The sequence below is a fragment of the Mesoplodon bidens genome, assembly GCF_964165515.1.
Source record: "Mesoplodon bidens genome assembly, contig: HAP1_SCAFFOLD_314, whole genome shotgun sequence".
Taxonomy (NCBI): domain Eukaryota; kingdom Metazoa; phylum Chordata; class Mammalia; order Artiodactyla; family Ziphiidae; genus Mesoplodon; species Mesoplodon bidens.
The window spans coordinates 492,167-517,850 of NW_027671877.1; the positions used below are offsets into that span (position 1 = coordinate 492,167).

A 25,684-nucleotide genomic window follows, 5' to 3' on the forward strand; every position below is an offset into this window, starting at 1 on the left:
TTTCTACAAGTGTTGGTCCAATACTTCCTCTAGAGGCAGGGACTCAGACAGGGCTGCTTTGCGGCCTCCGATCTGGGGCCGGGGCAGTGAGCGGCGTGTGGCCCGGTCAGGAGCCTCTCCGCGTGTGTCCCAGTGACCCATCTGCCTGCACACTTCGGTCCCCTGGCAGGAAGCTACGATGCCCAGACCTATGGTTATCTCTGCAGCGAGTTTTACTGCACGGACAGGTTCCACACACACTTCAAGTAAGATGGCGGCCTGAGTGGAAAGGTGAGAGTTTGGGCAGCTGTGCAGACAAAGAAGGCACTCTTTGGCCTGGTCCTAAATGCTTGTGACACCCCACTGGGACTGCCGGGCTCTGAGGGCCCTGCCTTGGGCCCCCTGCTCCCCTGCCCTTTGTTCAGTCACAGCAGAGATGGCCACACACACTCCCTCAGTGAGGGCAGTGTTCCAACCGCCCTCAGCCCCGCCCCCTCTCCCCAGGTTACCATGGACTACAGATGCTGCATTCTGAGGCAAGGGCGTTCCGAGAATGCCAAGGGCAGACATGATGACCTTAAATGATTTCCTCTTGTGTCAGTTTTGGTAAACTTTAGGAGCTAGGAAATGGTCCACTTTACAAAAATGTTCAAATTTACTGGCATTTCAGATATTCTCTGCTATAACATTGTCCTGATTGTCTCTGTATATTCTTTACTTATGTTTTTGTTTTCCTTAATCAAAGTGTGTCTTTTAAATCTTTTCAAAAATATTCTTTAGACTTACTACATCACCTGAATTTTATACGTTTTCTGTTGTATTAAGATTCTGCTCATATCTTTATTTATCTGTTTTCTATGTTTTCAGGGTTTATTGTTTTGATCTTCTGATGTCATATAAAACACATGATTATTCATTTTAATAAATCTTTTTCCTTATAAAGATTTGAACTTTTAAAGATTCCAGCTTACTTGTAAGATTCTAAGGCTCAGGTCCTCTACATTTTTGCAGGCCTAAGGCTTAATTCAACATATAGCAATGTATATATTGACCTATTTTCCCCTCGACTTTCTGTGATTCCCTACATCTCACCTTTCTGTGCAGACAAGCCATTTGAAATATCCTTAACTTATTTCACAGCCAATAAGTGTTTGAAATAATGTGTATTTTTTAGAGAAATCGTCTTATAGAATTAGGCAGTAAATCTGACCAGCCATAGTTTTCAAAACAGCATAAATTCACTCTTCTCAAAGATTAATCTGTTGTATTACACAACCTTCGAGTATTTATCTTTATCAATGACATGTACTTTAAAAATGTTTTAGAGATCCTACCAGTCTTTGAAAACATCCTTGTTCCTTGTTCCCACGTGCCATCTGCCTTGTGGTCGGGAAAGCAACAGGCTGCACAAACAGCCGTCCCCCACTACGACGCCCACGGGCCTCACAGGCAGGCTCCTGACAAAGGGCCCTCGGCCCGCGGTGAAGTGCAGGGCAGCGGGTGTCTGCCTTCTCTCCGCCTCTGCCCTGGCTAGAATGCCTGCTAGCCCCCAGCTGCTTGCCGCTGCCCACCTGAGCCTGCAGCTCCCAGGAGGCAGAAACTGGCCTCTTGGCCATCGCGTCCCTGGGGAGCAGGCTCGGGGCCTGGCCGCCACTTGGCCGCCGCTCAGGGGAAACGTGCCCGTGGATTAGGTCCCCAGACACCCCACCCCTCGACCCCACACCTCCCCTGGGAGACATGCCCTCCCCGACACCCATGTCCTTCCTGGGCACCTGCCCTGAGCTGCTGATCCCTCCTGTGCCCAGGGGATCCCTCCCCACACAGAGCACCTGGGGTTACCTGCAGCTTCCTGGCCATGGCCACCACCTCGTGGTCTGGGGGGTTGTACTTGTAACAGTTGGAGAACATCAACCGGATGTCGGCTGCAAAGCCCTGTGCGTCTGGGTACTCACGGCTGTCCATCTTCTTCTGTAACACACAAGCCACGGGGCGTGAGGGCACCGCTGTGCCTCGGGACCCTCCGCATGTCCACCGCCAGCCCGAAACCTCGTCTGGGAGCCCAGGGAGAAGGTGGAAGGGTGGCCCCGAGGGCTTGGAGGGGAGGGTCCAGGACCCCACAGAGAGGCTGACACTCTGGGAGAAAGAAAAAGGTGCTCCCAAAAGTCCCAGCTCCCGCAACCAAAGTCCCCAGCTCTACGTTTCGGCTAACTTTTCACACGCCGATATCCCCATTGGCAGGAGCTCCGGTGGGGAGTAAGCAACTTGTGGTGAAAAGTCACTCTCTACCAGTTTAGGGGGCTACTCAGTCCTCAGAATGAGACATTTAATTTTCTCCCCTGAGAATTCAGGTGCTGTTAGCTAGCCTGCTTCACAGAGCACCAGGTCGTCCCACTGCCCCGCCGGGAGCACGGGATGACTGGCTCTGCATGTGGGGACAGAAGTGCAGCCAGCCAGGGACCACAATGTGGCAGCTAAGATCGGGGCAGACGGGGCAACGGCTCTCGAGGGAGAGAGCTCCCCACGCCTAGACGGGTTCACACAGATATGAGCTCATCGGTCAAGGACCTCGTGTCGGGGGTATGAGGCGCCCGCTCATGCTGGGGGCCATGCTCTGCTGCAGCAGGACACTGTGAGCTGGAGCCTAACCACCTACCTCGCCGGCACCTAGACTAACAAAGTCCTGGCCTCGATGGAGGGGTTGGTGGTGGTCAGACTCTACAGCCTAGGACAAAACCGTCCTCCTCTGCCCCGCCTGGAGAGCTTCCAACAGCACTGGGGCTGCCTAGCTCCAGCCCTCTGCACAGCCTCCCCAGTCTGGGGTAGCTCAGCCAGGAAGGAGAAATGGGCACCCGAGACCCTCTCAACTTCTGTAAGATTCTCAGACTCTGGCCCTAATCTGACAGCCGGCCACTTTCCTGGTGCATGTGGGAGCCCAAGTACCACTGCCCCACAGTCAAAACCTGCTGGAAAGAGCCAGCCTGAGCCAGGAGCTAATCCAGAGAGATGGAACCAAACCATTAGCTAGAAACATCTCTGGAAAGGGTGGCAACGATACCAGAGGTTAGGTCTTCTCTCCACCCACCTCTGCTTTGCTTGGATTTTTGACCCTCTGTTCCTATCTTACTCACACAAATTAAAAGAAAAAATCAGTCAAAGAAAAGTAGCTGACACCCCTGGGCTCCCAGTAGGAGCAGGGCCACTGCAGCACTGAGCGAGTCCAAGAAAGCCGGAGCCCTGCCCTCGCAGTCAGGAGGAGGATCAGAGAAGGTGACGAAGCTGCTCAGTCACCCAGCCCAGCCAGGCCCTCCTGACTCAGCCAGTTCCCCGGGAACCACTGCCCTAGGTGGCCAGGTCTGTCCTGTCCCTTGGCGGGGAGAAAGACTTCCATTAAGGAGAGTCCGCCCCAGACAGGTACTCGAGGCAGAATGACTGAACCCAGCGGCTCAGGGCCCAGACCCCATGGGTGCAAAGAAACCACCTGCCCCTTTTGTGGGGTTACCGTTCCAGGTAACGGTCCAATGGCCAGGGACGTTCCTCAGACCGTCAGAGACTGATCCAGACCGAGGAAGGGCAGCCGTGCTGGGGCCCAAGCCCGACGGGGGCTCAGGAAGCCCTCCTGCATGCACTCAGGGAAGACCCCGGGTCCCCTGCCCTCGAGGCTGCCGCTGCCAGCCGGGGAATTTTCTCCATCTCTGCCTGGCCCAGACCTGCTCTTCTCTGCTTGTACACAACTGAGCTGACCTGGAGGAAACCCCACAAAAGCCAAGGGGGAAGCCCCCAGTGCAGGAAGACCCTGCTGCGGGAATCGGGAGGCCGGGGCTCCTGGTCTCAGCTCCACCACCACCCCCTCCAGCGCCCACTTCTGTCCAGGGAGGGGCTGGGCCGTGGGAAAGGGCCACCTTGCCTAACATTATGACAAAGACCTGCAAACGCACTGGGATGAAAGTGAACGAGATGACGAGACCGGCTCAAGAGGAACAGATGACCAGGAAGCTGCCGGTCCCGTGAGCGTAGGGCAGAGCACACTTTCCTCCCCGACCCTGCCAGACCCACGCCAGGGCCCCAGGCCGGCCCTGAGGCCCCGTGTGCTGCTGGAGGGCAGGCCAAGGGAGCCGGGCGATGCCCCAAGCCTACCGAGCTGCCCCCAGGCTGGCATAAGACACCAGCACCGCGACAGCCGCTCGGGACGCCAGGCCGCCCTGCAGATGCCAGGGGCCGCCCAGACGGGGAGCGGGCCCGGCCGGCTCGCCGCCCGCGTACCTTGACGGTGCTCAGGTCCATCGGGTGCTTGACGATGTCATGGTAGTCGTGCAGCTCCAGGGCCGCGGCATCCACTGGCTTGTAGAAGGGCCAGGCGTAGGCCGCATGCTTCTTGGACAGCATCTCCCTGAGGATACTGTCGCAGTGCCGCAAGTGCTCCGAGAGCCGGCCCTTCTTGCCCGCGTGCTGGGGCACCTCGCCATCCTCTAGGTCCTTCTTGGGTGGCTTGATGGGGCGGCCCCCGCTCTCCCACCGCGCCACCACCTTGGCCTGCTTGGGGTCCGACAGCGGCGGGGGCGACTCGCTGCGGCTGGCGGTGATGGCGGACGTCGTGGGCGTGGTCGTGTCTGCTTTCCGCTTCACGCCCTTCTTCTGCGACAGCAAAACAACAGTGAGCCCCGGGATCCGGGATCAGAACCGCTGCGGTGGCGCCCCTGGAGCGCGGACCAGCTGCCGGGCACCGTGCGAAGCGAGGACATGCATGGCCGTGGCCATCCTCCCGGGGCCCCGCGCCACGCAGGACGCCGAGGCTCAGAGGGGCCACGTTGCCGACCCGAGGTCACACAGCTGGCAGTGGTGAAGCTGGACTCCGAACCTACCCCCGGGCCGTCCCTGGGCCCCGCCCACCCGCCAAGACCCCAGGCCCTGCGCCGTCACGGCGGGCGCTCACCACCACAGCAGTGTGAGATGCAGCACACGGCCCGCCCGCGCCCAGGGTTGGGCCGCGGCTCAGGGACTCGCACAACCGAGGTGGCACCGTGACTGGGACCATCGCCAAGTGGGGCTGGGGCTTGGGGACAGCAGGGACGAGAGGACCCCCGCTGGTCAAAGGCCAGAGGGGCGTCCCAGACGCGGGCCTCAAAGCTGGCGCTCCCAGGACAGTGGCAGCCACGGGACGAGGGGTGCAGGAGGAGCATGCGGGGGGCGGGGCAGGGGCAGCGGCCCAGCCGGGAAACACAAGCAGCAGCACAAGTTTGGGGACCGAGGACTCCGGGGGGCTAAGTGCCTGGGCAGAGCTTGACTTGACCCTGAGGGCAGCAGACGTCACAGAGCTACTTCCCACCGGGGAGGAAACACTGAAATGACCAACGAGCACTTGGTGGGTGTGTCCAGTGCATGAAAGCGTGTTTCGTGCCTGGGTGGCCAGGGTCGCTGTGACCCCGAGGCCAGCCCGGGGGGCTCCCCTCCCCTCAGCTCGGGCGGACGGAGCAGCCCCTGGGAGCCAGGCGCACCTGGGCCGCCGGCCTCACGGGGGTCTGCCGTCTGAGCGCCACCAAAGTCGCCGCCCCAGCCAAGCCGCTGCCCCCAGGCTGGCGGGCACGAGCCAGCCACCCACACACACTTCACGGGCGCCCACGGAGGCCAAGCAGGTGCCACGGGGCCCGGGGGCTCATTGGGCCATGGCAGACGGGACATGCTCCAAGACAGCCGGGAGCTGAGTGAGGCGGCCGGGCCAGGCGCCGCCCGAGTACAGGCAGTGAAGGCCACGGGGGAGAGGAAAGCGATGGAGATGGCATTTTACCTTGGGGGAGCCATTTAACCCCTCTGAGCGCCTGCTTCCTCATCTGTAAGATGGGGGAAATACTGCCTGCCCCAGAGGGTCGCTCGCTGTGAGGGTCAAATCGGAGAAGACGATACACATCAGTGGCCGGCGCGGGGGCCTGCTCAGAGCAGGAGACTCAGCCGTCCTCGCTGGCCCCGGATCTCGCGGGGAGCGCCCGCTCGGAGCCCAGGCCCGGCCGTGGAAAGCCCCCAGGGAGCCGGGGGAGGGACGTGCGCGCACACTCATGGCGGCCGCGAGGAGCGGGCGGAGGCCGCCACCGCCCTCCCCACGCCCAGGCAATCCGAGCGCAAGCGCGGGCGGCGAGGGCCGGGACGCCCCTCCTTTCTGCACCCCCCGCCTCGGCCCACGCCCTGCAAAGGCCGGCGAAGCTGGGGCTCAAGCGCAGCCGCCCTCACCAGCTGTGTGACCTGCCGCTCCGAGCCTCGGGCTCCTTGTCGGTGTCAGGAACCGTGGCCCACCTCGTGGGCGTGGCGGGGGAGGGGACCCGTCCAAAGGCACATACGCCCAACGCCCGACGAGCGGTCGGTGCCAGGGGAAAGCGGCGGAGCGCCCTCCTGCCCGCCCCGCACCCGCCTGCGTCCAGGATGCCCCCGGGGGAAGCTCACCTTGACGACGGGCGGCGTGGGAGGGACCACGGGGATGATGGGCGTCGCGGGCGGGGGCGGGGCGGCAGCCGGGGGGACAGGGGCTGACGTGACGTTTGCAGTGATGGTTGGCACAGGGGTGGCAGCAATGACGGGCGTCTGGGAGACCGTGGGGGGGACGCTCTGGAAGGGGGTGGCCGGGGAGACAGAGGACACGGCCGCCACTTGCTGCGTACCTTGAGGACAAAGGAAAGGAGGCTGAACTGACCCGGCTCCACCAGCGATGCTTCTGGACGTTGCCGGGACCATCCCCTCCAGCCAGGGCCTGCCGGGTGCCAGCGGAGCCCCTCCTGCCGAGACCCTGGCTCTCATCGTGGCTGCCTCCGTGGTCCAAATGAGTGAGCCAGGACAAAGCGCACAGCCCGGAAGGAAGAGCCAGGGGGTTGACTCGGGTTCCACAGGTAACCAGCCTCAGCCCCGTCTGTGAGTGTGAAACACCCTGGCCTCTCTGGAGGGCTGGGCCACCCAGGAAGCTCACCATCGGGGTGCACCTTTGCTCCAGGTTCCCGGACCAGGTAAGGTCACCCCCCGTGCTGACCCTAACCCCCACCGCTCCCTGACAGGCCACAGAGAACACAAAGCATGCTGAAGAGGCAAATTCCTCAGAGGGGACAAAGGGACAGTGTGGCTTCCAGAAGAGGTGTCCTCAGAGCTGGGGGGTGAGGGGGGTGGGAGATGGGCAGCGCAGGAACACAGCAGGAGCACGATCCCTGCCCGGAGCAAAGGTCACCAGGCCTGCAGGCCACACACAGCAGAGGCCCGGTGCCCGGAGCTCTGGTCATCACTGACCCAACCTTGCAGAGTGGGTCAGGAAAACGGAGCCCAGAGGGGCGGAGGGACCCTCAGAAGATACGCTGTCATCGGCACCCTGCCCATCTGCCAGAGGTGGAGAGGACTGCACGATCCACCCCTTTACCTGCACTCTGGGTTCCCGAAGCTGGTTTCCGGCCTTTGCCCTTTGGAGCAGGGGGTAATAACTCAACTTCCTCCTGGGGCATCTGGGCCACTTTCTGCAGAAAAATCTTCTCTAAGGCTTGGGCCATGAGCACTATGTCATCTGTGGGCTGAAGACACAGGAGAGGCAAGGTTACCTGCTGGAAATGAGCCGAGTGTCTGCAGCAGACAAACACATGGTGGTTGCTCAAGAAAAATATTTATTTAGAAAGCTGTGAAGGGATGTGGCAGGGCAGGAGGGAGGCAAAAATAATATATTTTAACGTGGAAACTCTTGGAAGAATTCAAAAAACACAAAGGATAAAAACCACCCTTCATCCCGTCCCACGGAGGAAAAAAGGTCCAAGCGTGTGGACTTTTTAAAGCGTCTGGTATGTATCAACACCCTCCAAAAAAAGGCTGTTTTAATGTTCCCTCCTTGGAGCAGGGGACGGGGCCGGGGGGGAGGGCAGTCCACACACAAGGCGACCGCTCAAACGCGTGGCCTGTGGGGCCCGCACAAGGGGATCGCGGCCAGACAAGGGCTGAGTGCGAGGCTGGGATGCACCCTGGGCCTGTCTGAGAGCTGTGCAAAGTGCCCAGCCCGGCGGGCACCGGCCAACCCCAGGCTGGCCCTCCACCCCAGGCCTCCCCGGGCCGGGGGCAGCTCACAGGGGCGTGCAGGGCCCACGCCACACCGTCTTCTTACCTTGTTATAAATATAACAATTTGTAAACATGGTGTTGAAGTCCTGCATATATTCACTCACGCTCCAGTAATAATTATTCTCCAGTCTCTTCTTAATAGTTCCCATATCCATTGGGTTTTTAATTATCTTATGATAATCCTAAGAAAGAGATTTTCAGGGGTGTTACTGTTGGATTCAAATTCATGACGACTTTTGCGATTCCCAAGTACAGAGATCGTGCAGGAGACAGTCTCCTCAGGGATCTGGGTACTAGGGCTGGACCCAAGTTTCTGTTCACCTGAGGGCAGGTGGGCGTGAGGTCTGGGGCGAGCGCTCGGCCAGCATAATCCCTGCCAAGCCCCTGGCCTAAGCAGGGTCCTGTGTGGACGCACAGACCCACAGAGCTGGGGCAGAGCCCAGAGCTGTTCTAGGCTCCGGAGGTGGGGCTGAGACCCCTCCCCAGATTCCAAACTTCACTTGGGGGCCCACAGGGCCCGGGGGCCAAGCTGGCCCAGGACCCAGGCCGCCAAGCGCTGGCCCAGGGCTTCCCCTCACAGGACTCAGGGGCTCTCTACTTGGGTCCAAAAGAGAAAGCCGTCAGATGGTCAGGTCGGCACCGGGCATGCAGCTGAGGCGCTAACCCTGGGAAAGTGGGCCACACCCCTCTCGAGCACAGGGTTTCAGGTGTGGACGCGTCATTCTGCAGGACAGTGCCGGGCACAGGATGAAGACACAGGTGAGCCTCTAGGCCTCAGCCCCATCGCCGGCTCCCCCTTCATCCCCCCACAGGCCACGGGTTCTCCCCGCTTCCTGCACCTGGGCAGCCGCCCTCCATTGCCCCACTCGCCTAGGTATCCTCTCTGCTACTTGGTCATTGTGGGTCCTGAGCTGTGCCTGGCTTATCAGGACCAGCCGCCTCCAGGCACCATCTCTGCCAAGACCAGGGGGGCCGTCCTCCCAGGAGTCGGGCCTGCGGAGGGGCAGGGGCGGCGGGTAGGGGGCCACTCACGGGCAGGTTCAGCTTGATGGCGTCCACGGGCTGGTAGAAGGGCCAAGCGAACTGGTGTTTCCAGAGCGTCTTCACCACCACGTTCTGCATGTACTGCAGCTGGTTGGTCTTGCGGCCAGGCTTCGAGGGGTTGGAGACCTCCGGCGGGGGCGGGTTCACGGGGCCCGGGACCGCCGGGATCCCCGCAGGGGCGACCGTCGTCGTGGTGGACATCCTCCGGCTGCTCGCTCACTGGCCGTCACGGCAGCAGCTCGGCGAGGCCCTGGCTTCCTCTGTGCTCCCCGCCGAGGTGCGACATCCCATGTCTGGGCCCAGCCAGGCAGCACCTGCGGGGGAGGAGGGACAGCAGGGAACGGCCGGTCACCCCAGGCCCCTCCATCTCGCCTGGGTCCCCGAGCACAGCCGCGCGGGCGTGTGAGGCCACGTTGGCGCGCTGCCCCCGGTCAGGCCAACCCTCACCTGTCAGAGAACCACTCACCCACTGCTGCCCTCAGGCTGGGGCAGGGAGAGACACAGGTGACGGGACAGAATGCCAGCAGGTGCCACCTGGGCAGGCGGGGCGGCGGCCGTGCAGGTGGGGGCCCCTGTTGGCTCACTGCCCACCAGCCGCCTGCTGCTCTTGACCGTCGCAACTTTTTAGGGAATGATCCACACGTAGAGGGCTACGACGTGGACGGGCACACGGGGACCGGCACACGTGGACCACACAGGGCAAGGGCCCTCTGAGTGAGGCCACCGATGAAGGTTCTAATGTAACCATGAGCACGGGCTCTGGTTTGTGATGGTGGCTGGGCCCTCGGCCAATCGGGGTGAGGGGGGTGGGAGAAGGCGATGGGAGCCGGCAGCCTCAGCGAGTGAGGGGCTGCAAGGCCACACCCCGACTCTCGGAATGTTCTGAGCGTGGAGCTGGGAAGGAAGCGGCCGCCACTGCCCCACGTGTGTCACCAGGAGACCGACTAGCACCAAGAAAAATGTTGTGCCGTAAAGGATGAAGGGGCCGCCCCCAATATCAAAACCCCACGTCTTGGGAGGAAGTCAGTGGCCCCAATGTCACTTGAGGCCACAGAACGCCCTGGGGGCTGCATACGAAATCTGGACCCGGGCGGCATCTGTGCACGTTGCGACCCCGTAGGTATTTATGTGCATCTGTCACGGGACTGAGCTGGGTTGGGCTGGGTGGCAGGGCCTGCCTGGGGGCCAGCCTTTGGGAGGACACAGCAGCGCGTGTCGGCCGCTGGAAGCACGCCCTCTACGACTTGCGAAAGCAGATCGTTAAAACTTGGGAGAGTGTTCGAGCTGGCTGACGGACGTCCTGCCGGCAGCCTGCTGTGCCACGTGGGCGTGCTTACACCACGGTCATCAGCACGAGGTACAGACCAGGGCCCCCCATGCCGGCTTGTTAAACCCCAGCCAGCGCCTCCTCAGCGCCCCCCGACCAAGAGGGAAGAGGACTCGAACCAGACGTCGCGCACATCTCGCCACCGAGCAAACCTGCCCCGCTTGCCCGCCCTTCCTCGGAGGAATGCTCTGGAGCACCCCTAGGGGCCACCCGCCCGCTGTCCTGGGGGCCTGCAGCCCCTCTCCTCCACGCTCTCCCCGGGCGAGCGGCGCCTCTCATGCGCCCCCGTCTTGCCAACCCGGGGCAGCGCCCTGGCCCCCAGGGCAGCTCCGTACAGAGGGCGGCCGTGCCCGCCGGGCCCCCAGACGGAAAAGCGCCGGAGCGCTCACCCTCGAGCCCCACCCCCAGCAGGTCTGACCTCTTCTGGCCCAGCACCACCACCTCCTGCTGGGGTCTCTGCGAACCTCCCACGGGCCTGCCCTCCCCTCGACGGCCTTGCCCCACACGGGGCTCCTGTCCAGACCCGCACTGCCTGTCCGGCTCTGGCCAGTGGCTCGTCTCGCTGTCCTGGCCGCTGTGGCTGCGCAGGCCCGCGCCCTCCCTCCCTCTCCTCCTCTGGCGCCTCTGCCCCAACGCCACCGGCCGCCAGGGCCTCCCGGACCCTCCTGGAGCCCGGGCAGCTCAGGGGTGCACAGCAGATGCCGGGGCCAGGCTCCTGTTCGCAAACCCAGCTCTGCCCTTCGCCAGCCGTGGGATCTGGTCCCCGTGTCCACACGGGGCTCTGTGAGACTAAAGGGATCCAACGCAGAGCGCTCGGGTCAGTGCTGGACACGTACCAATCGCCGCACGGTCCTGCCGGGACGGCTGCAGCGGCTCCCTACGTGGGGGGACCCGGGATCCGTGAGGGGAGGATGCACCCTGTTCCCATCACACACCCCCACCCTAGATGCCGGCCCGGTGCACTGCGGGCCGCCAGATGTGGGGCGGGTGGGCAGATGCCCAGTACCCAGTACCCAGCGCTACTGCTGCACGGTCCAGGGAGCAGGGAACGGGCGGCACACAGCACACCGGCCTCCTCCGAGCACAAGGACAGATGGACACAGCTCTCTGCGGGGACGTGCCGGGGCCGCCGTCAGGACCCTCAGCCTGGCCTCTGCACTGCCTCCCTCTTCTGGCCAATGACCGACTACCCCACCCCCGCGGCTGAGCAGGAAGCCCGCAGCAAACACAGGACACGTCCCCGTCGTGGGGTGAGCACCCGGCGGCTGCGAGGCGGAGTCGGGCGGTCCCAGACTGCGTGGCTAAGCTCTGAGCCCAGGGCCTGGCCCGGCACATGCTCACCGAATGCCAGCGTTCACCCCAGGCCACAGGGAGTCCCGAGGTGTGGAAACACTTGGGACCCCAGCAGGGTCTGTGAGGTCTAGAGGCGACACATGCAAAAGGTGCTGGATGCCCCACGGCCTGGGGGACGGCACGTGGCAATGGGACCTCCCCCTCTCTGCAAACAGGAATGTTGCCCCCAGCACCTCCACTGGGACGAGGCGGGGGTCCCCCCATGCACTCAGAAGCCTGCAGGAACGTGCGGATGACCGCGGGGGTCGTGGTGTCCCCTGTCAGGTGGTGCCACATAGCACCCCCCACGGCAGAGGCAGGCGCCTGGCTTGTCCTCTGTCCCCGGCAGCCTGGGCACCAGCTCAACAGGGAGGAAGGAAAGGCAGCTAGAGCGTGAGAGGTTGGGGGGGCACCCCCCTCCCCAAGCCCCTTCCATCCCAGGAGCCAGGACCCATCTCCTGGGAAGGGCTGCGTGGCCGGGGAGGAGACGGGCAAGGGACAGCCGGGGCACTTGGGCATGACCCTCTCCGGTGGGACATACGGGTCGCACAGGTCACCCCGCGCTGTCCCCTCTGGGGTGGCGGGTGGAGTAAAGGGGCCACGCAGCTCCCTGCTGGGGCACAGCCTTCACTCCTTCACACGGAGCGCAGACCTCAGGGCCGGCACATCCAGGGCAAGCGGAGCCGCAGCGAGAGCCTGGCCTTGCCTGTCCCGCAATCCCGCAGACCCAACAGCGACCCCGAGGAAACCAGACCCCGGCTGAGCAGGGATGGGAATGCAGAAGGCCACACGCCGCCTCAGGACGTTCCCACGAGGGGCAGGAAGATGATGGAGGCCCCCAGCCCTCAGGACCTCACACCCACAGCAGACGGGCCCCAAGGCTGCTTCCTCCCTTTCTGCTGGCGGTTCTGAACCGGTGGATTTTTTTTTTCTTTTTAAGAACGTGTTACTTTTGCAAAAAGAGAAAAGTGTAAAGGGATTTCTCTTTTGGAAAAATGTACAAACATAGCCAAGCATCTCAGAGCTCGTTTCCCTTCCTCTGGGCCTGGGGACACTGCCCCAGAGTCTGGGGACAGGCCAGGCAGCCCCGTGTGCTCCGTCCAGGGGAAATCCGGGGGCCGCGACGCCCCCGAAGTCTTGGCTCGCCCTCGGCAGGGCCACCAGTGGGAGGCGCGGTCAGCCGCCCCCGTGTCGCCTGGAAGGCCGAGAAATCCCCTCAGCGCCCACCTGTCGGGGCAGCAGAGGGACGAGGATGGACGCCAAGGGTGCCGCCCACGCTCCCCGCCGCCAGCAGCTGTGCTGTCCGTCAGCCTCCCGGTCTGGGCAGGGGTCAGGGCCACATTCTGAGACCGGAAGGCACAGGCGGCTTCCAGAGAGAAGCTGGAACTTAAACCGTCTACCAGCTGACCCTCTCACAGGGCTCAGCCCTGAACCGATACCACTAACGGACAAGAGGTGTGGAGGGACATGGGGGTCTGAAACACCAGGAAGGGGAGACTGCGGGGGGGGGTCCCCCACTACCCACGCCCAGGGTCCCCCAGCCACACAGGAACAGACTCTCACCGTGCTTCTTGGAGAAGCACCAAGAAATACACTGGGTGGTCGGCCACGGCCAAGAGCCCTTCAAACCTCTGCTGAGGGTGAGACACCATGTGATCCTATGAGGTCAGTGACCAGGCCCATCGCACAGATGACAAAGCTGAGGCTCCTCCATCCCTGGGCTCTTTCCTGAGCGTACCCACATGGAGATTCAGGGACATAAGCCCAGGACCCCGTGCCTCCCCGAACTGGCTCCTGGCATCACGGGTGACACAGGGTGAGAGGAGGAGCCGGGCAGCTAAGGAACCAGGTGACCCCACTGCAACCAACAGCAAGGCTACCTGGCGAGCCCTGGGGGCAGGCACAGGCCAGCAGTGCCCCTCCAAGTCCCTGGTCTGATCCTAACTTCCGGCCAGAGATGCAAAGAGGGCCCCAGACACGAGGACCATGCAGAAGGTCGGCGGGGAGTGCCCACTTGGGCCTGCCACACTGGGGTTCAAATCCCAGCTCCCCTCCTGGCTGAGCCCCGGCAGCATGGCCATCAGCTGTCTAGTGCCCCCAACGCAGCCCCACGGATGGAGGCATGGCTCCCCACCCACGAGGACGTGGGAGGCCAGGGACATCACGGAGAGTGGTTAGAGAGCTGGGTGACACTGGCCCCTCGGGCGGAAAAAAGGAGGTGCCCGTGGTTCCCAAGCCACGCGGGGAGGAGCCACAGCAAAGGGACAGAGCCCGAGGGTCCCTAGATACCCACCTCTGTGTGCCATGAAGACACAATGAGGTCACACTTGGGATGGGCCCAGCCTGTGCAATGGGATGGATCCGTTTAAAACACAGATGCAGCTTCCCACTTCTCCCAGCCGCCACGTCCCAGAGCACCAGGAGCAGCCCGTCACCCTCTTCCCGACTCCACATGGTCCTGGCAGGGAACCACAGGCCACCCAGCTGAGGCGCCCTGGCCGGAACCGGGGAGCCGGGCAGGAGACGACAAAGGTGCAGACAGAGGCGGCCTGTCCATCGGAGAACGAGGAAGCGTCCTGCTCCTCCCCACAGCTCCCCCCGGGCCTGTCCCCTCCTGGCGGGCGCTGGCCCCTCACGTGGTCTCCTCGGCCCAGCAGGCCTAGGCTCCATGTGGGAACACAGGCCATGCCAGGCCCCACCCAGGAGAGAGGCCTGGTCACCCTGCCCACCAGGCCTCACCAGCTGGGGACCCAAAGTTGCCATGGGGGCCGCCAGACCTCCTCCTCGAGGGAATCCCAGTGGGGTGCCCACAGGCCCCCAAATCAAGGGAAACAAGGCAAATTCAGAGCAGGGGGTGGGTACCAGAAGGGTCCGGCCTGTTCCCATGTTTCAAGCCATTGAGGCTGGGTGGAGACACCACGAGGGGCCACAGAAGGAGCAGACGGAAGGTCCGGCTGGGACCCCACCCCGGGTCCCCCAGTCAGCCCGTGGCACCCAGAGCTCACAGGTGGCGTGTCAGCTCAGGCTCTCACCACACTGTCGAGCTGCCCCCTGGGGGCAGGAGCAAAGCCCCCACAGACGCCCACCCTCCTGGGACAGCCCGTGAGCCCCGGGAACACCTGACATCCCCTCTCCAGCACTCGGACACGAGAAGGAATCGCCCGCTGGGAACAGGGGGAGCAAACACCGCCCCCCGGCCTCATGGGACAGGCCAGAGCCTGACAGCCACTCTCCCCGAGCCAGGCGTGTCCTGAGTGAACCTTTCCGGTCTCAGAACCCAGCGAGTGCACCATTCCGTGGGGCAGGGGGAGGGGGTCTCCCAGAGACACCCCCAGCCCCCTGGGTCTGAGATAACATACCAAATCAGACACGACATTCTGCAGGGAAACACACAAATGTTCAGTCTAAGAGTAAAAAAGGACCACAGACAGCCTTGTATCAGCTGTCAAGGGTCAGCTTTCATCGCAAAAGAATCAGGAGAAAAGCTCACCCCCCAGAGTAGTGTTCTGGGGTCACAGCTGGAACGGAGGAAGGCAGCCCATCACGGGGGTCGGATCCTCCGCCCAGCCCGGGACCCCTCCCGGCCCCCACGTGGCCTGGGGGGAGGATGGCCGGGGCAGACGAGGTGGTGGCGCCCGACCCCAGTGCCTGCCCTGGGCCAGTTTGTGAGAAACACCTGCCGGGCAGTGAGGCAAGAGGCATTTACTTCAACACTGTCTCTCTGACCATCTTTGGGATCCAACGTCAACGCTCTGGGGTTGACGGTGGTGCTGTGGCTTTTTATAACTCTTAAAAAGCCCTTGTCTTTTAGACGCGGGCACCAAACGTCTTACGAAGGAAATGTGCCTGGAGCTTGCTTCGTGATAACGGGGAGGTGGGAAGGGGGCTGAAATGAGCGGGGGTCTGGAGGGGACAGGACGGAGCAGGGGTGCTCGTGGCAGAAGATGAGCACCCTGGGGGCCTCTGCTGTCTCTCGACTGGCCACACTGGAAAGCCCCTGCCCCACCACAAGAAGAGGGTGATGCCCCCTTTCCCTGGGTGCTCAGGACCCTGCACTGCCCACCACCACAGCAACAGCGATATTTGGGGGACATGACCCTACTCCTTGTCCCCCCCACCCCGCCTGGCAGGGAAAAGGACTACAGGTGGGGGGGTGGGGGGAGATGGACTCAGGCAGGATAACCCGGGACCGGGTGGGGCAGTGCAGGTGACACAGCCCAGCGCCCTAAACCCAGATGTATAAAACCTGCAGGCTACCAAGTCTCACCTGCACCACCCCCCAGCCCCCAGCGGGACGGGGGTGTCTCATCTCCTGTGGGCAAAGACGTGCAGCCCGATCTCACCGGCGTCACAGCCCACCGGGCCCGCTCCACACTGGCCGGGCTGGAAACCAGCCTTCTAGGAGGTGGGGTTTGGAAAGGAGCCTTGAGGATCCGCTGGCCCGGCTGGTGGTGCGCACCGCGCGGGGACACCCAGGCCGAGGGCAGGGACGGGGCCCCACTCCTCAGACGGGAAAGCGAGGCTCGGAGAATCCCCCCCCACCCCCACCTCCCGGGGCTGCCCGACGGGGCGGGAGGCGGCACCACAAACGGGGTGAAGGTCAGAATGAAGACAACCTTCCCTCGAAGCGAGAGGATCTGAAACCGCCCAGAGAGGAAATGCTCAGACAAACCACAAAAGCCCTTGAACAGCAAGAGAAAACCCAGAGACGGGGGTTTTGGCGGGATCCTGAAGAAGCATCCAGAAAGCCAAATGGCCGGCCAGCGGCAGGCGGGGGACACGGGCCGGTCACCCCACCCTCCGGAGTCACACACTCGCCACTCCGTGAGGGACTCTGAGCTGGACACACCTGGCTGCAGAGCGGGGGAGGGGGACCCGAGAGTCCCCGGCTCTGGGGCAGGCGGACCCGGAGGTCATGGCCATCTCCCCGCCCTTGGACTCATCCCCTGGGGCCCACCTCATTCCCCCCTGGGGAACTGGAATCCGAAAGAAAATGCAGAGAACCGGCCCCTGTAGGCTCGCTCAGCCCAGAGGGACACATCAGAGGAGCCTGGACACCAGGGCTATTCAGCGTCCTGGACAAACAAGGAGAGAGTGGGGACCTCTGTCCAGGTGCCACTGTGGGAAACACCCTGAAAATGCAGCAGCAGCAGCTCCAGCCCTCCTGCCACAGACAGGACCACAGCAGGCAGAGGAGGGCACGCCGGGGCAGCCTGGACCCCGATAGGTGTTGGGGGGATGCTAGATGGAGGGTGCCGGACGGAAGGGCAGAAGGAGCCTCACTCACCAGCATCAGGGGAAGGGCCTCCAGCCACGGGGGCGGGGATGAGGCTGGGGGTCAGAGGAGGAGGCAGGTGGAGGGGGTCCTCAGGAGGCTCCTAGGTTGGAGGGCGTTGGGCCTGAAGAGGGAAGTCCTGAGCCAGGTTCAGGAAGGAGGGGAGGCTTGTAGGGGGTGCTGACATTCAGAGGGGTGGTCAGAGGTAGGAAAAAAGCCAGGGACTGACTCCTCCATCCTGGGGCGGGGGGCGGGGAGGGGCAGGGCCTGCGCTCCCTCCGCCTCCATTCTTGCCCTGCTCAGACCCACTAGCCCTGCGGGAAACGAGAACAGCCTTCCTGAGTCGCGTGGCTCAGGGGTCAGGTGAGTCAGGTACCCCTGGGGGGCACCACGCTACACGGCCCCAACTCCCTGGGCCCCATCCTGGCGTCAGTGGGGGTCACGTGGGCTGCACTTTCCAGGTGGGGGGGCAGAGGCTCAGAGATCAAGGGGCACGAGGCCATCCAGTCAGAAGCAGAGCCAGGCTGTGAGCAAGGCCGTCCACCCAAACCCAAAGACTCCTCTACCTGACCTCCCTGGTGGCACGGTGGTTAAGAATCCGCCCGCCAGGCTTCCCTGGTGGTGCAGTGGTTAAGAGTCCGCCTGCCAATGCAGAGGACACGGGCTCGAGCCCTGGTCCGGGAAGATCCCACATGCCGCGGAGCAACTAAGCCCATGTGCCACAACTACTGAAGCCCGCGCTCTAGAGCCCATGAGCCACAACTACTGAAGCCCGTGTGCCTAGAGCCCAAGCTCCGCAACAAGAGAAGCCACCTCAATGAGAAGCCCACGCACCGCAACAAAGAGTAGCCCCTGCTCGCTGCAGCTAGAGAAAGCCCGCGCGCAGCAACGAAGACCCAACGCAGCCAAAATTAAAATAAATAAATAAATTTATTTTTTTTTAAAAAAAGAATCCACCTGCCAATGCAGGGGACACGGGTTCGAGCCCCGGTCCAGGAAGGTCTCACGTGCCGCAGAACAACTAAGCCCGTGCACCTCAGCTACTGAGCCTGTGCTCTAGAGCCCGCGTGCCACAACTACTGAGCCCACGTGCCACAACTACAGAGCCCGCGTGCCACAACTACTGAAGCCCGTGCACCTAGAGACCGTGCTCCGCAACAAGAGAAGCCACCACGATGAGAAGCCCGTGTGCGGCAACGAAGACCCAACGCAGCCAAAAATAAATAAAACAAATAAATTTATTTAAAAAAAAACCACTCCCCCACCGCCTCTCGGAGCTCCTGCGACAATCCCGCAGAGACAGGGGGCGGCAAGCTGCAGGAAGGGGCCAGGCCCGCCGCCCCAGCTCCTGTGCCCCCGGGCAGCCGGGCCTCAGGAAACAGGATCCGTGCAGGCAGGGTCGGCTTCAGTGACAGACGGAGCCCACTGCCTCCTCCCGTGGGGCCCCAGGGGACGTTAGGTGGGCGAACGGGGGCCCTCCGCACACTGGGCCCTGCTGGCCACCACCCCCTGCCTGGGCAGGAAGCAGTGCCACCACAGCTGCCCCCGAAGGGGCTCTGCCCGGAGCACCTTGGCCCCGACCAGGGCCCCAAGCCCACCGCCGGTCTGGATCACTTCTGCTCCCCACCGGCAAGGGACCCCATCGGTCCCACGGAACGTCTGCAGCACCCCAAGGCCTGAGGGGTCTCCTAAGTCACCCGGCCTGGCCCACTGAGGGGCCGGCGGCCGTGGTCCCCATTCCTGACGCCACCGTGTCCTCTCAGCTCTGCACCCCCGGCACCCAAGCACCTAAGCCTCCTTCTCCATCCGGTTTTCCCTGACGCCCCATGTTTCTCCCCAGCCTGCCAGCCCCCCTCGGGGAAGTCAGCCTCTTAAGGTTTCCTTTCTGGCCAGAACATCGGCCTCACCGTGGACCCGAGATACCAGCTCTGGTGGGCGTCGCCAGCCCTGCTGAGTGGGGCTCACTGTTCACGGCGGGGGTCAGGCCAGCCGCCCCCCCCCCGTCACCTCTGTGAGGCTCTGTCACCTCCCACCTTTCAACCAAGCTACCCAAAAGAAAAACCAACTGAAAAACCACAAGAAGCTGCTGTACCAGCGATGTGTGATGTGTGTGTGTGTGTGTGTGTGTCGGGGGCGGGGGGGCATGTAAAGCTCCATGGGGCTCCTGGGAGGGGGGTGAGGGACCCACCACTCGAAGGGGAAGGTCCTCAGGGGACACAGTGAGTGAGGACAGCGTGACCGGCGCCACACTTTGTCTTGGAGAGGGAAAGGGGGGACCATCCTCTCTGGGTCAGTCGGTCCCACAAAGGATGCTAGGGGTCAGGGGGTCACATGAACTTACAGGGGGACCCGGCCCTGCGAGCACCCAGGCTCGGCATGCTGTCATCACCCACGGGGGGTGTTCTGTGCCTGTCCCAACAGAACACCCCCCATTCAACGCCCGACGCCTGTGCATTAGCAACCCTGAAAACCCCCAGCCAGGCACTGGATCCCAGACCAGACCACGGAAATGGCTGTCCCCCCAGGTCCCTCTCAACCTGAGACCCCAAGGAGAAGCCCTCGGAAGGAAGCTCTGACCCCATCACCCCACCTAACAGATGGGACATGAGGCAGAGAGGGCCTGGGAGGCCACGGAGCCCAGAGGCACAGCGGCAGGCAAGCAGGCTGGGAGCCCCCGACCACTGCCGGATCCTGATGTCGAGGGGCAGCCAGCCCTCCCCACCCCTCCCCCTAGCTGCCCCTCGGGGTCAGCGGCAGGAGGGGTAGCCCACCGGCGCCAGCCCAGAGCGGGGCCGAGGATGGGATGGTCCAGCCTCCGTAAACCAGGGTCTGAGTTAGGCTCTCGCCTCCCCCACCCTGCCCAACACAAACACATTCCCACGCCTTTCCAGAACAGCAGGTGCTCCCATGGGAGGGCTGTCCGGAGCCTGGAAGCCCTGGAGAGGGACCGGCATGCATTCCGGAGCACAGGGAGGCGGCCGTGCCCCAGCAACCAGCACCAGGCTTAGCTCAGGCTCCCAAGGGCTGGGCACCCTGGCCCGCCGTCCTGGGACGTTTCCCACAGCCGAGTGCTCGCATGCCTACCAAGGGCATTCTGCGGCCTCTCCCAGCCTGTGGGGCGTGGGGAGGGAGTGTCTGTCATCCCAGGGGACAGTCACACGGTCACTGGTGTCTCCCCACCCCAGACGTAGGACAGCCTGGCGGCAGCTAAAACAACAGAGCACAGGGTGGGTGTGCGCCTTATCTGGGGTGCACAGCCAGCAGGGCCCCAGCTCTTAACAAGCAGCCTCCAGCACCGGGCTGGCACCTCCACGGCTCTGCCCGACGGCGCAAGCGGGCTTGGAGTTGGGCAGCGCCCCGTTCCTGCCTTTCCTTTCCCTTTGCCCCTGAGTTTCATCCCTGAGACACCGTCAGGCCAGGCTGCCCCCAAGCTCCGCCTCCTCCTGATAATGCGTCACGAGGGTCCAGCCACGCGACGCGCATTCGGCCTCACAGGAGACGAGGACATTCCTGCCCCCATGTACCGGGGACCTCGGCGGGGACCCTGGAGCCCCAGCTCCTCACGACGGTTTGGCACCTGTGACACAGGTACCCCCAGCCCCCCGAACACTCTCCTGACCACACTCCTGAACACCACTGTGGAAACGCTGCCACACGGGTCACCAAGCCCAGCTTCCAGCACTGGCAGAAAAACCCCACTGGGGCACCTGAAGCCCCCCCAACCCCGCTCCCAAGTGGCAGTTCCCAAGCAGCGGCGAAAGGACTCTCCCAGGCACCTCGTTCCCTTCTGGTGCAGGAGGCAGGTGGAGGGGGTCCTCCCAGTACTGCAGCGGGGAGGGAGGGGGGCTTCCCCCCAAATGCACCTGCCGGTTCTAACTTGAGGTTATAAAGGCCCTAAAAAAGGAGTTAGGTTGAGAACTGATTCTCCTGTGGGATAGTTAAAACCTGGCAAAAGAAATAAACACTCACCCACAGCACTGACACAGCAGAGTCTCCGGGCTCTGGACAGACACCCCCACACAGGTAACCGTCATCTCCACTCCAGATCCAGAAACTGACGCTTTGCCTTTAAGAGGCCCGTGCTTCTCAGAGGCAGGACCACAGGAGCAGGGGTGCGGGTGCCAAAGGGATTCACAGTGGGCGGGGCGGGGCGGCTGAGGAGGTGCAACAAGCCACTCATCACCTGGGCACCTACCAGCAGCCCCGAGCCAAGCACACCGGGCCGCTGCGCGCTGCTCTGACACCTGCTGCAACCAGGGGGCAGAGCCTCGGGTGGGACGGCGGGCGGGCTCCCAAGCAGGAGCTGCCCTGACAAGTTCCCAGCAGGCAGGTATACAGCAAGCAGGATGCTGCTTTCTGCCACAATTCACTAAAGTCTCCTTCGGAAGCAAGGAATGCTGACTAGATACTGACCTGCTAATGTAGGGTCTGTGGGCCCTGCCTGGGGGTTCCGTCACTTTACAGCTGGGCCATCACGTGGGGAGACGGGAAAGGCAGACCAGGCTACTCACCCACCCACACGACCGCCCCGAAAATCCAGCGACCTGAACAGAGGCTTGAAGCAAGCGGCCAGGTGCAGCCGCTCGCTGGGGGGCAGTGGGCCCCCCCACTCCCGACCCGGCCCAGCTCCCCCTGGACCCACTGGATGAGACCCGCTCTCCCGAGGAGAACAGGGCCCACCAGCGGTGGACGGAGAGCCAGGCAGACGCTGGGGCCGGCCCGCGGAGGTGGCCTGCTGGTCCCGAACCAAGCACTCCACTCGGGGCCGCGGCCAGCACTCCCCAGAGAAAGCTCTGCCGCCGAGAACCAGGAAATGGCCGTGTGCCTCGCCGCTTGCCCGGCGCAGGGCTCGGGCAGCTGGCAACTCGCCAGCCTGGAGGCAGAGGGCGCAGGAGCAGCCGCCGGCTGCGGCGGGCGGTAGGCGGTTCACTTTTTACCCCGCCACCACCCCCCACTTTCACTTTCTGCCCGTGACCACTCTGCTGGGCCAGGCAGGCAGGAGCAGAATAATTACAAATCCTCTCCCTTTATTCAGAGCTCACTTCCCAAGCACGCGCGGGCTGGGGTGGAGAGAAAGCAATTACTCCACTTTCTAAAAACAAAACAAAAATTGACCTGGTGCTGCCCGTCCCTCCTCCCCGGACGTCCCCGTGGCAGGGCTGGGACTGGATCGAAGCTTCTGAGAAGCTGCTTGGGGCGGGATTCCAGAGTCCTGGGGCCCCCGAGGTTACCAGAAAGGTCAAAGCGAAATGGCCCACACCGCCCGCCCCAGATGCCGTATGCCCTATCTCTCCCGATCTGTAACCACCAGCACACATCAAGGCCTCAAGACAGAAAAGGGCAAACACAGAGCTTTATTTGCAAATGAGAGGCCGCACTCAGGGCTGCCAGAGGACGGAGGGAGGTGGGGAGGAGGGAAGGGGGGGAGGGGGGGAGGGAGGGAGGGAGGGAGGGAAGGAGGTCCCTAACTCCTGAAGACAGCCTTGCACGGGTTCAGGCCTTTTCTTGATACCCTTGAAAGCCAACTACTCCCCCAGGAGACATGCCGCCCAGGCAACTTTGCGTAGATTTCAGGATCTCCCCAGGGCCACTCCATGGACCCAGGAAAAGAACCCCTATTTAAAGAAAGAGTCAGGAGGAAAGCCTACAAAAGCAGGATTAAAAAAGAAAAACAAACAAACAAACAAAAACTTTCTTCTTCGTCTTCACTTGTGGGGGGGGCACGAGGAGGAGGGGCCAGAGCGACTCCTTCATTTACTTGCCTTCCGCCCTCCAGCCAGTTTGCCCACTGATACCCAATACCACCTCCCCATTAACTCTGCAGCCACAACCCAGGGAACACACGGGGGCAGCCCCAGTCATGCACTTCTGGGTAGAAAGCTTTCAGCCAAAATGAAGGATCGCAGAATGGTCAGGGACTGGGCCCAATTGCGGGAACCCTCAGGATGGACCACCGGACCGCCCCACGTGGGTCTCCAGGCGGACCGGTTCCGTGCCCCCACTTTCATCTTTCCAAAACTGCCCCCTAGCCCCGAGGGAAAGGAGGCGGCCCAAGACCTCCACCCCGGCCTGCCCCCGGATGAGCAACCGGTGGAGGAAGAGGACTCCCCCGAGCCCCAGCTTTATTCACGGGGAGTCCACGAGGGCCGGGGGGCCGAGTGAGGTTTGGGGTGGGCACTTCTCCCCGATGGGCTTGTGCCGTGCTGTCAGGCCGCGGCCCACCCTGAATGGGAAGGAGGGCACGCACCCCCGCTCCTCCCGCAACTCAGCCTTGCCCGGATTAAGCGCTTTTCGGGCTGATTTCAAAACGGGAACTGGGTCTCCTCTTGGCCGCGCTGCAACGACCCAGCAACTCCAAAGGGCTCAAAGTCAGCTCGGGCCCCTAACTCTGGAGAAAGCGGCCTCCACGCCACGCCGCCCGCTCCCTGGCCCGGCCTCGCCCCCCGCCCCAGCCGCGGCGACGGCCCCCGCGTGAGCCCCGCGGCCAGGAGCCAGGACGGGCGGGACAGGCGCGGGGAACGGGGCGCGGGGAAAGTGGCGCCGAAGCGCACCTTCCCCTCCACATCCGCCCCGATCCCCCCTTCGAAAGATGGCGGGCGGAAGAAAGGGGGAAAAAATCCTTTCCGTGAGGGAGGGCGCGCGGGAGATCGCTGGCGCGGGGCGCGCAGGCCGTGCCAACTCTGGGCTGCGCGCCCCGGCCGCGGCGACGCCCCCGAGCCCGGGACGCGGGCGGCCGGGAGGGCGCGGGCAGAGGGGAGGGGGCCCGCGCCGCCGCCGCCGCCGTAGCGACCCCGGGCCGCCGCCGCGCTTTGTTGCATCGTGGCCGCGCACAAAGGCGGAGGCGGCGACGGCGTCCCGGGCGCCCGGCTCCCCGGACGCGCCGGAGGCCTGCGCGGGGTGTACGGGGCCGCGCTCCCCGCCCCGCCCGGCCCGCCGCCACCCGCGCCGCCCGCCGGTCCGCGCGCGCAAGGAAGCAAGAGAAAGGCGTACTTGGCCTCGGCGGCTCCGGCGGCCGTCCCCTCCCGGCCCGCGCGGCCGGCTCCTCTTTGGCTCGCCGGCCCCGGCAGCATAATAGACGCGCCGGAGCCGAGCAGGGCTCATGCGCTGCGCCGCGGCGCCTGGCGGGAGTCGTAGTCCGCGGCCGGGCCCGCGCCGGGGCCGCCCAGGAGAGGCCGTGGCGCGCGGACTACATGTCCCGGCCCTGCCGGCGCCGCGCCCCGCCCCTCCCCGCGCGCCCCCGCCCGCCGCCCGCCCCGCCCCGCCGACCCGGCCGCGAGCGGGCCCGGGCCGGGGGGCGCGCGGGGGCGGGGCGCGGGGGCGGGGCGCGGCGCCGGCGGCGACTCGGGGACCCGGCGCGGCCCTCCCGCGCGCCCTGCCGCGCAAGGGACGTGCGCCTCTGGGAGTATTTCCTGATGCTCGGGGAGGCGCGCAAAAGGCGGGAGTGCGGCCAGCACTCGCTCGCCGCTGCCGCCCGCACCGGAGGACCCCGGAGTCCGGGGGGCCGCCCTCGAACCTCAGGCGCGCACGGTCTGGGCGGCGCGTACCTGCCGGGCGCCCATGTTTGTAAACAAACCGCGTGCCTAATTAGCCTGGCGGGGGCGCGCGCAGGAGGGCAGGGGCGGGGCGTCGGCGCGCGCGCAGGGGCGGCCCCGCCCGGGGAGGAGTCTCGCTCGGTCGCGCCCCTATCTACCTACCTCCCCCAACCCCCCACCTCCCGTTCCCACCCACATCAGGCCAGGGCCTGGGCCCCCCGAGTTCGCTGTCGTGGGAGAGGGCGCCAAGTGCCAGGAGCTGGCGAGGAGCAGGGGATGTTCCCGGCTCTCCCCGGAGACCTGGCCCCCCAGCCTCTTTTCCCATCTGCCCAGTGAGGGGCAGGAATGAGATCAAAGGTCCCTAGCCTGAGGTTCCAGCAGTGGGCCACAAAGGTAAAACCTGGGGACTCTGGCCCTTTTTCTGTATTTTTGAAAGGTTCAGCTCGTGGACACGTTTCAGATCTTATTTTCAGTGGCAGTTCCTCCTGTGTATACTTTAAGTTTTTATCCAGCTGTAACTTAAGGTGGACGCACGTTGTGTATATTAAACCCCCATAAAAAGTCAAAAACAAAACAAGTTTTCCTTGGTACCCACTGAACCTGCCAACTACAAGGTCGAGTTGCCTCGTGTGGGCTGAACCCCTCCCAAGCCCCTGGGGTCACTGGGTTTATTTTAGGTTGAGCAAGAGCACTACTACCGCAAACACATACGTCTTTATAACATTAAAGTGAATGACGACTCGGCTGAGCCCATGCAGCCCCACACCCACCCAGGACAGGCCTTCTGTGCCCGGCTTACAGGTGAGGCAACTCTGGGAGGTGAAATGGCCCTGGGTCACAGAGAGCTGAGATGCCAAAGCCTTGGGTCACAGCTTGCAGGAGAGGCCAAAACCTCCCCCCACCCTCCCCACTGTCCCTTTCCTGGGAGCCCAGGACTTCCTACACCCCCGGATGCCAGACTCTGGCTGGGGAAGACCTTTGCCTTTTTAGTTTACAAAGTGGGAGAAAGTCGAAAGAGGGAAGCGTGGATGGTGAGGACCTGCAGGTTGACCCCTTTGGAACCATCATCCTGGTTGCATCCCTCCCGAAGCCCGAGTTTGGTACTCCAGTTTGCAGACTTCTGTTTTAG

General features: G+C 63.5%; 1 protein-coding gene across 1 annotated transcript; it reads right to left on the minus strand.

Annotated features, from left to right (window-relative positions):
• Nucleotides 1-1,521: 1,521 nt before the first annotated feature.
• Nucleotides 1,522-24,109, minus strand: LOC308610878 (bromodomain-containing protein 3-like; the record flags this gene model as incomplete). The annotated part of the gene is made up of 8 exons (XM_081259877.1): nucleotides 24,014-24,109; nucleotides 9,078-9,403; nucleotides 8,090-8,227; nucleotides 7,364-7,511; nucleotides 6,409-6,623; nucleotides 4,240-4,611; nucleotides 1,819-1,947; nucleotides 1,522-1,602 (listed from the first exon to the last, which is right to left on the minus strand). Exons 2-8 carry the CDS (start codon nucleotides 9,288-9,290, stop codon nucleotides 1,522-1,524), a joined length of 1,296 nt encoding a protein of 431 aa, XP_081116003.1. The 5' UTR covers nucleotides 9,291-9,403; nucleotides 24,014-24,109.
• Between the last annotated feature and the right edge of the window lie 1,575 nt (nucleotides 24,110-25,684).